The following is a 13,497-nucleotide window of genomic DNA, read 5'->3' on the forward strand; positions in this document are numbered from 1 at the left end:
ACTGAACTATGCACCTGGTTAACATCTTTGTTACTTAAAAGATTAATATTTGAAAAATAAGGAAGACAAATATTAGCTGATGTCACACATAATTGATTTAGTAAATACAAATGACTGCTTATTTTTTCATATAGCTGCTTTGTTTTTTTTAAAGAACAGAGAAAAAAGTAGTTACAACTTGGTTGTACTAATATATGGTATTACAAATTCAGCTGTCAAATACATTAAATCTGTTGTCAAAGATTCTGTTCTGCATGAAGGAAGGGGTAGAAGTTAATGAATTGCTGTGTATTGCATGTGAAATCCAAGCACAAAACTGCAATTTCAGTGTTCACACTTGAACCTTTTAATTTGACGCATTATCTAAAATTGCAACGTATTCCCTGACTATCACAAAAGCAAACTATGCAAATAGTAACTTAATTTGGAACTAGAAAAACACTGTGTAAGTGCAGATTTCCAAATGATATGAACATTTACATGGAGGAAAAAACACAGTACTCAGTACTATATCCCTTCTTGAAGATTTTTATAAAAATAGTAAACAAATGTAATGAGTCAAATATGTCTCCAAATTGTTCTGATGGGTGACATAAGACTTCTTAAGACCCTTGCTCTTCAAGCATACTCCCCACCTACTTGCAAGAAAAAGTAGCTGGCAATCACTGGAAAACAAGTCCCTGTATTCTTCTTACCTCTTACACAATTCAGCTAAAAATAGCCAGTGCGGCTTTTACAGTGATATACCTGTTCCCTTTAAGATGTTCTCAACTAATGTGCTGGGTAAGAAGGCACATGTTACTATATCCCAGCACCCTGATTTTCATATCCTTCAAACTCCTGAATAATAACAGTAATAATAGTAATAATAATCATCAGGTTAGGGTGAAAATGAAAATAGTTAGTAAATATCAACATTCATAATAAAGAGTACAATTAAAAATATTTATAAAAGATGAAAAAAAAAAAGAAAATATATTTATTTTACTTATATCAATAGTAAAACCTGAAGACCTTTGTCCTGTTTCTTACCACCAAGGTTCCACTTTTCTACTTTCCATGCTGCACTCCCAAGAAGGTAAGTCCTACTGATATAGTATGCTGGCCCTGTAGAGCTAGTCTCCTTCAGCAGGGATTTTGAAAATTTTTCTGTTTTGGCAATCCTATTTCAGTATAAATGATTCTTTAAAAAAACATATTCTCTAGAGTAGAAGATGGGTCTGTTAAAAACTAGAGGGATCTCTCAAGATAAGTCACTGATGCAGTAATTCGGTATTTACCTGTTTCCATAAGCAGCTAAATCTAATACCAAAGGACTTCTACGTTTGCCCAGCTGCTTTGAAGAGAGCAAGACTTAATTTTCACTGACTCCTGATTTATCTGATATTAGATTAGTTCATAGTACAGAGTAACTTCTGAGTTTCAGCAGCAAATATATATATATATATATATAAAAGCTACTTGCAATTCAATATCATTGTACTATAACTTGCAATTTTACTATGTACGCTGTTCCAAATTGAGGAGTAACTATAACTTCTGGGAGAGGAAGCTAGATAGAAAGAGCGCAACAGAAAGAGATGTGCAGATTTCAAATTCAGATACAGACCCAAAATTTGTCTTACTAGAGGTAAGTTAAATATTATTTTTTAAAAGTCAGGCATGAGTACTGTATTATTGCTATAAACTCTCGGGCTACAAACTCAAGCAAAAGAAAGAAAAAGAGATGACTTTAGGTATAAAAATATGCCCATTGCTAGCTGAATAAAATACAAATCAAAAGTCAGGGTTTTTTTGTTTCTTTGTTTTGTTGGGGTTTTTTTTATTATTACTGTTCTCAGCTTTGCACGCTTTTGAGGAAAAAACAACGTATAAAATAGGCAAAATAGGCCTACAGTCTCATCAGAAGAAAAAGTATTACAGAAAGCCACACTGATGATTCAGAGATAAGAAAGGGTAGTGTTGGGAGTTTTATTTCCTTTTTGATGCTTCTTACATAATTTTTAGCGCACTATATAAACTGGTCAGAATCTTTCAGTATCTTTCAAGACAGAGGGCAACTCTTCTTCCTAGTACAAGGCAAGCATCACTAATTTTTCAAAGTTCAAGGAAGCGTGACATACAGTCTATCCGTCATTTTAGTTTAATATTAAAATCTTGTGATAATTTCTATGGGATAAAACCTGTATTTCTAAGACTGTATGATAAAATGTCTCTGTGTTTAATTTACAATATACTCATATGTGGTGATCAAGTCAGGATATTCATGATAATCAACAGATGCAGAGCTTTTGATGAAGCCGAGCAGGCTTGTTACCAGAGTAGTTAAATTAAAACTGCAAGAGCTGAAGTTGGACCAATGGACACACCTGATGTTTTTTCTCCTATAAGACTGTATTTAGATGTGATTTTTACTAGTCAGTCTCATTCCCTGTTGATTAAGCTCTTTGCATGCAAAAATAATGTCAGTTATTTTATTACTGTAAATCGGCTCTTCTGAATATAAATGATACAACAGTGCTAGATCCCAGTCATCTACTCCCAGTACTCAGAGATTAAGCAGCAGCCTCTTTAGATTGCTATGAAGTTGAAAGTCTAAAAGAGCAGAGCTTCCAGTTTCTTGCAACAAGTAACAATATATTGAATGTATTCCAAAAGTGCTCAAAGCAGGGAGTAAAATCACAGCACTGTTAGCAGTCAGGCTCTTTAAAGTTAGAAATATTTCCATATTTACAGTCTTAACTCTTTACAGGTTTTGATACATTCCACAGAAAAGACCCTGTTAGCTTCTATACACAGAAGAGTGAGGGCACAGGATCGAGAACCAGAAAACCATCTAATCATAGAGTTTACAGGGAAGAGGAATAAACACTCGTCTGATCAGAAAACCAATCGGTTCAGAAACTTTTTTTTAAATTGAGAAACATTTATTTTTACTGCAGTAGCAATGAGAACTAAATTTCTAGCACAGTACACACTAAGAAAATGTATTTATTAGTTACGCATCATATCACATGAAGTGAGAACTCCTGTAATTTAATGCAGATAAAGTAACTTTAAAACCTCACATTATAAACTAGGGATGAGATCACAAAAGATTAAAGAAACCTGTATTACTGTAGTCGAGCATAAACAGATAATATAAAATCATGTTTCTGATATATGTTTCTATAGTAGGTAATCACTAGGAAGAATATCAATATTAAAATTTTAAACTAATGTCTGTTACTCTTGCACTCAACAGTATGAACTGAACTTGTCTTCCAAGCATCTTGTTATTCAGTTGCCTCTGTAACCATCTACTAATTCCATTCTTAGGGTGCAAAGTTGCGTTATTTAACTTGTGCAGCCCTAGCAAATACACACTCTGACAGGTGTATAGAATCAGATTTGTCTTTCTTTAAAACCTTCTATTTCCATTGATTTTAGCTCACATACAAGAATCTACTTTCACATGAAAACATTTATTTTAAAAGTAAAATAAAAAATAGAAATGTAACAGTCCAAAACATACTCCTTTGTGATTGCATACAAAGTCTGCAATACTGTAATGAAGAAAACTGACAGACCAGTGCAAGAATGAAATATAGAGAGAATTTGCTTATCACCTATAAGTACCTGGAAAACATATATAGGGAAGAAAACCAAGCATTTTCAGTAGCTCCATTTTTAAACTGTTCTGATCATTTCAGACTTTCATGTTAGATATTAATATCACTTAATATAGGTGAGAAATCCTCTGCAAGAAAGACAATCTGTTTTGTTTGGGTTTTTTTTTAAATTTGACATTAGGCCTGAAGTAACACAAGCCAGTAACCTTTAGATGTCAAGGGTTCACTCATAAAAACAGAGCACTACTACTCTTTTTCAGAGAATAGTATAAAGCTTCAGGAACCTTAGAACCTAATAGACAGAAAACAGACCACAGGTAGAAAGAATTGCCTTCACACCCCAAAAATGCTGACAAATATGAGGAAAAAGACTAAAAGGGCAAGCTCATGTGCTAAATGAGACTTGAAATATCAGTAGTGTATTCTTACCGTAAATCAGAAAATATTACCCTGAGCCTTCTCTTATGAAAAAAGGGGGCAGATTATACAAGTGAGCTGAGATTTAGGAAAAGCGGTAGGTAGCAGTGAGCCTTCTAACCCTGCACTGATTCTAATTAAGTGATTATTAATGAGGAGAAGAAAGGCAAAACAAGCCAAAGGTATTGACAGTGCTCACTCCATCACTAAGCTAAAGATACACTTCAAAGTCACCCTGTATCTGCTTTTTATTCAAATGCAGGCACTGTGAAACGTTTCACTATCCTTTGAAACAGGCATCCATCTTAAAACTAAGATGTACAAAACCTAAAATTTAATCTAAGAATGAACGTGACAACAGCTTCCTAAGGTAAAAAAATTTACATAAATAATAACAATAAAATTTTATTGATCAGATGATGTAGAAAGATGGTGGTTCACATTATTATCTGAACTAACATTATCTTGTAATACTTCACCATAACTAAACATTTGAAAAAAATAAGAGCATTCATCTAAATTTTAATAGGACGGACAACAGTGCACACATTTATTTTGTTCATGTGGTCAATAAGGCTCACTCTCTAGTATTTATATAAAATAATGATTACAGTATCATTATTTTAAAGATTACATAAATCAGAATAAAGGATAGGCACTACCCTGAAGAATATATGGCTCAAGTATAAAAGAAGGGACAACAAATTCAGAGAAAAGTAAAAAGAAGCAACAAAGAGCTAATCAATGTGACTGTAAGTGCTATTAATATACTCAAGCCTACCTGTCAAATCTATTCTGGATATTGCAGAAAACCAGAACTTTTTTAAGGCTTTAGAGGAAAGTAACTGAATATCTGCATTAGGTGCTCCATTTAAGTAAGACAGTCAACCTGGGTGATAGCACTGATACTGTCTTGCAAGCTCAAGTGCGTGATGAGGATGTCATCACTAGCTGATAAACTGGCAGTCAGCATCTCAACACTGAATATGAGATGACATGAAGGTGTTAGCATTAGTCCATTAAAGGCCTTGAAAGAGAAAGCGTCTGAGTTTTCCTTGGTGCTGTAAAGGAAAGGGAGCTAAAGGAGATGCAAAGCAAGAAAAAATGATGGACTGAAAAATGATCTTTACAGCTTCTTTGCAGTCTGGTGAATATAAATGAAGCAAAAATGCATTTGTCAAAGCCAAAGAAAAGGACATTGCAGTAATAAAGAAGTGAGTTGATGACAGCATGGGTGAAAATGTCTGTTAAGAAAGACAGAAAAGCTTGTATCATCTAGATCATGAAGAAGAAAAAATCTGCAAGACAGATTCCTTACCACAACATATTGAACATATTTTTATAGCTCGGCTATGTCAACAAGATAACTTACTTAAATGGAAAATTTGGACTAAATCTCTAACAGTGAAACCTGTTATCGGTCCAACATTACTATTAGCTTATATTCAGTTTGACAGATGAATCTAGTTCCTAAAGTCCTGTTTCCTTGAAAATCTTTCAGATATCTTGCACGACACCATTAAACTCAACAGCCATATTTTCTACCAATATTTTGATTCTAAATATGTTCAAAGTCATGCTTGGATATTTTATCATTTAACAGTATCATCCATTCACACCTCTCAAGAATTCAGGAGAATTTTTGAATTATGGCTGTAGTTAGGAAAATTAATAACAATAAGTCAAAGTTTAAGACATGCTGATGAATAGAAAGGTTTTTATTACTTTTGCCTTTAATTACTTAAGCTTAGAGAGTAGAAATTAAAAGAATTTCACATTTTGCATTCACATCACAACTAATACTTTATCACATTAACAAACCCATTATATTTTTATCTATATTAAAGTTACTGATTTTTTTCTTTTTTAAATCTGACACTAGTATGGAAACAGTGAATTAACACAGAACATTTATACAATCAACAAAAAATATCATAAGCCAAGAATGACCTGTTCGACCCTATAAAACATCATATTGGTTACACAGGAAAATCTGAGTCAGGATTAAATGGTCTTCCACCTACTGTCTGCCCGTGGTGTTCTCTGTTCCCCTACATGTGAAATTAAAACTGCTAAAATCTGAAGTATGAATAGAGCTAGAGAGCCACCCAAAATAGCTTTCTGTACCTGGGTTTGTGAAGCATCCTGTGGAGGTAAAGAGGACTCCGTCTCTCTAAGAGTGGGAACCATGACAATAACAAGCTCTAAGTATAACTGAAACAATACTATTCTTTTCAATAATATTAATATTTGCATTATACATAGGCATGAAATATTTAAAATATCTAGCTGAAAACACAGCAGTATAGTTTCACTGCTATCAAAAAGTGACCCTGGGAAATTTGAAAACTGAATGTAGTAATTTTTGCCCTTATTACATAGCATTGCACCACATAGCTCATTGCATTAAATAGCAAATTTTAAAACAGGATCAAAGTTTACCAGTAAGGATACTGATACCTTTGTTAAGCAGGACAAAATGTAAGCAACTATAAACTCCTAGCTAAATAAAAACATTTGACATTTCCCCCCTAACTAGCTTCCTAAAATCAAGTGTTTTCTCTTGGGACACTGCAGATTGAAATAACTGTCCTTTGTTCTCCAGTGTACTGTATTTTACAGTAGTCACACAGGAACAATTTATAAGGACATGAAATGGACAAGTGGCATGGAATGATCTGTGGAAAATCAAGAGGTCCCAGGTTTCACAAGGCAGAAACATGGGACAACTTCTACAAATAATGGTGTAACTTCTCTGGATTTATATATAAAGCATCACCTTTCTCCTCAGTTGTCCATTGCTAAAACTTAGCCTGAAAATCACATGTTTCAGAGGAGGTCTACATTGGTATCTTATACTTGACCAAATAGATGGCAGTGAGAACAATAACTTGTTCAAACAGATTAAAATGAAGACAACTTCTATCATGACTTGATTATCATCTTACAGTGAGAATATTATTTTCTTACATTCTTTCAAACATTAAAAATGTGGGATTAGTGTCATCACAGTTTTATATGCTTTGTGTTACAAGTTTGTATATACCTGTTTATTTATATACATGTATACCTATAAAATATATACACCTGATATTTGAACATTTGGAGGCCCGAGTTGGAACATTTATTTCTTCCTCTAATTCCTTCATCAAAATTTATTTCTGTCAATACCATAATATTTAATTTCATAGATGTAAACCAAATACCAAGTAGTTTTCAGGTTGTATCACTCTGTAGTATTAGTCTAGCCAGCCTAACTCCTTTCTTTGCAATTTTTTTCTCTGCTATACAATACACCAAAAAAACCCTAAACAAAAAGACCACACAAGCTGTCTGTAATAAGGAACTATTATCATAGAGGGCTGAACATTTGGTGTAAAAATCTATTAATTAATCTGTTCATATTGATGTCTCTAGGATATTTTCTACCCTGCTCATTCTAAACTTGTAAATAGAACAATGACAGGGTAAGTCACCAATTTAAAAGCATTGTGATCAAAAGAAGGAATCTGAAGATAAAGGAGTGAGTTACTCCAATTTTGTATAAACAATGCATGACTGGTTAACGTCAAAAAGATTGATAGGAGGGGATCATTCTGCCCCAGTAGGAACCACAAGATATATGGTTGTCTGAGAAAAAAAATCAGCAGTAACTGGGGAAAGGAGAAAGACGGTGGTGTGGGGGAGACTGTGACCACCAACTCAATTTAAGATCAAGAAGATGTGCCTCCCCTGCTTTGAGTTTGCACAGAATTAAAAGACACTGTAACTTTCAATCGAGACGAGGCACGTTGTTAACCAATGAAGGACAAAGTGATAAGAAACTAACCAATGGTCATTACCGTAAATGAGGGTTCATGTAATCTGAAGTGTACAAATACATTGAAGTTCTTTTGTGCAGTGTGCTAGCTTTGTGGAATTACCACCTAGTACCCCAGTCTGCGCAGACATGGAATAAATAAATACCTCTGCTCTGTGTGTATATTGGTGTATTGCACACCAGGTAAACGACCCCCCTTGAGAGACAACAATATAAGGAAGAATAAACATTATACTTTTACTGATTGCTTAGGCTGCAGCAAGACATACTTAAAAGAATGGAAACAAATATCAAAAGTAAAGATCACTTTCTATTGTCATCCTGTCTTTAATATTACTAATAATACACTTCATCAAGTAATAAGAAAAAAGTATTGCATAACCAAGTGCTTTAAAACTGGTCTTTGATTCAAAACCTGCTCAGGGTCTCATATGGCACATCATCACATCTGATGTTCTGGGGAAATTATTCTGCCTTAAAATTCCTGTGCTGTTTTTAATTCTACTTAAAGAAAGGTCAAACAGGCATGTAAAAGAAGAGTGTGAGTTCTCACAGCTAGTACTAAAGAACCAGGCCCTCTGATTTACAGTTTCTCTCTGTCATATGCAGAGAAATACAACACACAATATGCAAAAGAAATTACTGGATGCATGTTTTGATGATTCTTGATACAGTTTACAGAACAAAAAAAATTCAGTAAAAAATGTACTATAGCTATGACTTCTCAGTAATGTGAATTCAATGCAATCAGAGTACTCCAAAAGCACATGCTGAACTTCCCAATTTTCTGAAGTATTTTAAATGCCTATTACTTGAGCTACTACTTTGAAGATCTGTCAATGCTCTACAGCTATTATTAACAAAGCAGAAGTATAATGGGTTTTATTCTTGCCTGTGGGAGAGAAGCATTATTGGGAGAATTGATAACACTTTAGTCATTTTACAAGGTTGTATTACACAATAAAGAAGGCCAAGTCTTTTAGTGATAACGTATGATAGTGTTAAAACTAGCACTAGTCTACAGATCCTTAAAATTACTAATTCCATTTCTGTATGGTAAATTAAATGTATTCCAGTGTGTTCCTGATTTATGTACTTTATAGTCTAGTTCACAGAGCCTATAAAGACATTAAACCATAAAGAAATGCATTAATTAATAAGTAAACAAATATGAACATACATAAGGAGAACAAAACAAGTCTTCATAGTATTATACCTTGGGATTATTATTTACTTTAAACATAGCTGTAATAAATTCGGTAGAGAGGGGGAAATTATGAACTTTGGTGCAGGAAATCAACAAGAAAAAATTAATAGGAAAGATTAACAGTGAACAATCGTACTTGAGAGGCATGGCTGCCAACATTAAAGTTGTTTTTGACAAAATACCATAAATTAAGAAAACCTGACAGTGTTAGCAGGTAATATAAATTAAAGTTATGTTGTGCCCTTAGGCATTTATTTATTGCAAAGATAGGCAACAGCAGTTAGAGTGCTCTGAATAAATCGTTTTATGAAGAAAGATAAAACAGATTGAAGCCATACACAATTTTACACAATGGTTCATTTGTACAGAGCAACAGAGTTCAGTCAGATGGAGAGAAAATAAGCTGGTAACAGGCCATTTCCCTAAGGCAGGCAATGGTGGGGGCTTTGCAACATCATTTGTTTACAGCCAGCCTGCAAACAGGACTTTAATGCCTTTCAGGCACTGCATGTGTATCATAGGGTAATATTAAATATAAAATAGTTATATAAAAGTGAATTGTCACCAGTTCACAAACATAACTGAACTTCTACAGAGGTAAGAAAATGATTTGCCTATTCACCATATTCAAATCCCATTCCAAACAACTCCCTGATATGCTCTTTGCTGGAAAAATCTAAGGTTTTTAAATGTAGAGACCTAAAGTAAATACTCTTCTAGTCCTTTTATTTCCTATTGAAAAACAGGCTCCTTATTTTAAAAGACTGCTTGCTTAGCTTTTTTGAAATAATTGAACATCACCTTGTTAGAGTGCGCTGTTACATTATCCAGATGAGAGATTATAAATAAATAACATCAGTGATGAATTTAAGATTAAAAAAAAATCCAGTTATCTTTTCAGATTATCTCTGTGAAATACCAAGGGTCTCCTTGTAACAGCATCTCCAGAAATCATAATCTCAAAGTCTGTCTCAGTTAAAATAGCTTTTTTTTTTCCAGAATGGACAAGGAAAATACATCTCCTACTGCTTATAGTCCATCACTTCCGATCTAACAGTTTTGCAGCAACTCTAAAAAACAGTCAGACACCATCAGTCGTGCTGCAACTGTTACTATTTTGTCATAAATTCATCCCCAAGTAATGCTAGGAAACTAAATTTAATAAATACCACACTGTGTCTGAAAAATAACCCCTTCACTTACTTGAAAATCTTTCTCTTCCAGGATCTCTTTCCTCCACCTGACAAGGAAGGCAGCACAGACGTACAAGTGGAAGTGAGAAAAACCCTCTGGTTCAGACTAGAAAAAATAAAAATATATCATCTTCTCAATACACAAATTATACGTTTGATCACCATACAACCCAACTGTATTTTTATGGCATTCACTACTAACTATAAACATCAGCTAAATATCTCTCTTTGTATCACAAATGTTTGCATTTCATCTATGCCAAACCCATTTATAGCTATTATCTGTAATAAGAATTAAGGTGAGGTATGCATCCATTTCTCATATTTAAATTCATTCTTGTCAGATGTGTTTTTCCATTTCTGATGTTATCCGTTAGCTTATACCTGGCATGAAATACTCTACTGTCTAACTCAAAATTGTGACATGAACATATGCTTCATCTCCATTGTTAAGAGCGAACTCTACTATTACTAGTAGCTTTTTAATTATAAATTCTGCTATAGGCAATTATTAAGCATTTTAAAAACACACAACTTTGACTGAATTAGAGGTTTTTACTAAAGAAAATAATTTACTGATTTTATGAAACATTTACAATTCAATTTGTATTCAGATCTACAGCGTTCTGTTCCAGTTCAAGTCAGCAAATTGGTCACTATAAAACTCCCACTAGGTATTAAGATTTTATAACTCTGCCTAAGAGTTTAGAAAAATTTCTGATCTTACTTTTAAAAGACTTCACTAAGTTTTCTTGTATTACCAAATTAATCTTAGATTCTATTTTCTATACCACTGAGAACTGAAAAATATAATTATGATATTTAATTATCGATGTGATGACTGTGAACTAATGCTACATAAAATCTCATTAAAATAACATTTAAAAATAATAATTATAAAATTAAGCTACATAATCTGACAAATGTAGGGATACTTAAATGCTGATATCTAAATAATTTATAAGATCTAGTTGTAGCAATTTAAAAGTATAGCAAATTTTTTTAAATATTATCTGCTGGTCATTTCAAAACTGCAGTTCAGTCTTTAGAAAAATACAGCATTCTGCTCAAGTAAAGTGAACTGAAAGAACTTATGTAAAACATAACATGATAAAATATCTTTTTCACTGCTATTTAACCTAGAAGAGCATGCTATTTAATATATTCCACATAACACTTTTAACAGTGAAATAAAGTAACCTCACTGCTATCACAAGTGGAGAAGGAAAAATATTCTACTACTACTTTTCCTTATCCTCTGCCCTTGACTAGTAGAAGTGTATAGTGTACTACAAGGGGTTGAATCAAATACCGTGTTAGCAGCTACAGAAACTGCAGATCATCCTGTCCACCAATCGGTAAGAGTTGAGAAAAAGAGATAATGCCAATAATTTGCAAGGAAGTTTTAGGTTTAAATGTGTAGTTGCAACTTAAAATAGGAATTAATTCAATTTTGGAACCAGAAAGTGATGATTCTGATTACAAGGTCCTCTGATATTTTTTCTTATCTAGGAAAACAATAGACTTGAATAACATAACTTCAATAGCATTGTAAAATCCCAAGACAAACAAAGCATATGGTAATTTCAACTAGACTTCTCTCTAGAGTTTAACTTAATCAGAAAAATCAAAGTAAAGTCCAATTTAAAATATTAAAGTTTTACAGAGTCATGTACTCACTACCAACCTCCTCAAAAATGCACATCTTTGTCTTTAGTGTTGGCATTTCTCTTGGGATGAAGTTAACATATAAAAGGTAAGTCTCAAGAAGACATACTTGTAAGCAGTGCTGGTACCACTTATATCAGATATTATTGTGGCAATATTTAAATAATCAAACAGAACTCTAAAAAATGCAGAAAGCCAATTCTCAGAAAACAACCCTCTTCCTCATTTACTGTGTAAATAAATTTGTAGAACATGTAGTATTTGTAAAATTCTGATAATATTTTCTCTGATAATATTTTATAACATTTTCATCTCTAGAATGAGAAAAAATATTTACAAAAATTAAAATTAAATATAGAAACAGTACTTGTGGTCTCTTTTTTCTCAGCACTGAACTGCAACCAATTTCTCAATTTTATCATTAATTTCAACAATGTCCTTTCAAGTAGCATACTTTAATCATACATGAAAAGTTTCTATTATTTTGGAATACAGAACATAACCTCATAAAAGTGACAACCTTTCTTCAAAACTGGAAGACAAACAGGGTAAGGAAGTCCAATGAAAATAGACTGTGTTTAAGACTAATTCAACAGTCTGTACAAGAAAACATCAATACATTTTCCAGAAGCCTACACTTAAGTATGTGCTGTCACTGGTGAAGACTTTCTGGCATAGTAAGAACCGGCTCACATTACCATTACGTGGTGAACTATAATCTGTGTTTAGATCTACTTCAAAGAACAGGTAACTGAAGAGCATAGCACCAGCCTGAGCATTTGTAATCAAACAGGAAAGCAGGGAAGAAGAAAAAAGATGGTTATGGGATGGAGGCAAATAAAGCTAGACTGAGACTGCTGAACAGATAAAGAAAAACACAGAAATAGTGCTGAGGGTAGATTCAGAAAGAGTAAGACGATTTTGCAGATGAAGAAGTAGGAAGACTGAATAATCTGCAGGCAGGAAAATTTCATTTAAAGTAATAATAATTAGGACATTTTATGTATTGGATTATTTCTTACCCTACCTGAATATTTATATTTCTTTAATTACATGGCATTAGCAAGAAAGAGGGAACTGAAAAAAACTTGGTTTGGTATTAATACATATGAATCCTCCTTTCTTCTTCTCACTCCTTCAGCTCTATGTAAGCTCTTGAAAAACATAGGGTAGAACGGGGCAGGATTAAGGAAATGTGTCTGAAAGCAGTGTTTTAACTTTCAAAGTCAATTTGCAGTAGCTGTTGGCAAAACTTTTTGTTTTGCCCTCTCACACTGACTCACAAAAGAATATTACATAGCTAGTCAAATTAGATCATCAGAGTATTCTTTTTTCTGATAATAAACTAAGATTCTGATTTTAAGCCCAAGATTTCATACTATTATCACATAATAAAGAAAATTCCTATATAGCCAGAAAGTCAAGAGAAGTGGCTTAAATATTAAAAGCAAAAACCCCCAGAATTTCAATGGTGGAAATTGAAAATGTTTTAAGGAATTGCAGAAACAAAATCTGGAAGTATATAAGAACCTGTACTTTTCTTGAGATTTTTCTGTTCAACCTTTCCCCCTCCCCCCCCCC

General features: G+C 33.2%; 1 protein-coding gene across 1 annotated transcript in view; it reads right to left on the minus strand.

Annotated features, from left to right (window-relative positions):
* The window catches only part of TBC1D22A (TBC1 domain family member 22A), a 210,441-nt gene that overhangs the window by 29,852 nt on the left and 167,092 nt on the right, over positions 1-13,497 (minus strand). The window contains exon 12 of the mRNA XM_026868331.1: positions 10,259-10,354. Coding sequence (XP_026724132.1) covers positions 10,259-10,354 — 96 coding nt within the window. The remainder of the gene's footprint in view (positions 1-10,258; positions 10,355-13,497) is intronic.

This window comes from Athene cunicularia (assembly GCF_003259725.1).
Source record: "Athene cunicularia isolate RWA chromosome 1 unlocalized genomic scaffold, athCun1 chr1_part2, whole genome shotgun sequence".
Taxonomy (NCBI): Eukaryota; Metazoa; Chordata; class Aves; order Strigiformes; family Strigidae; genus Athene; species Athene cunicularia.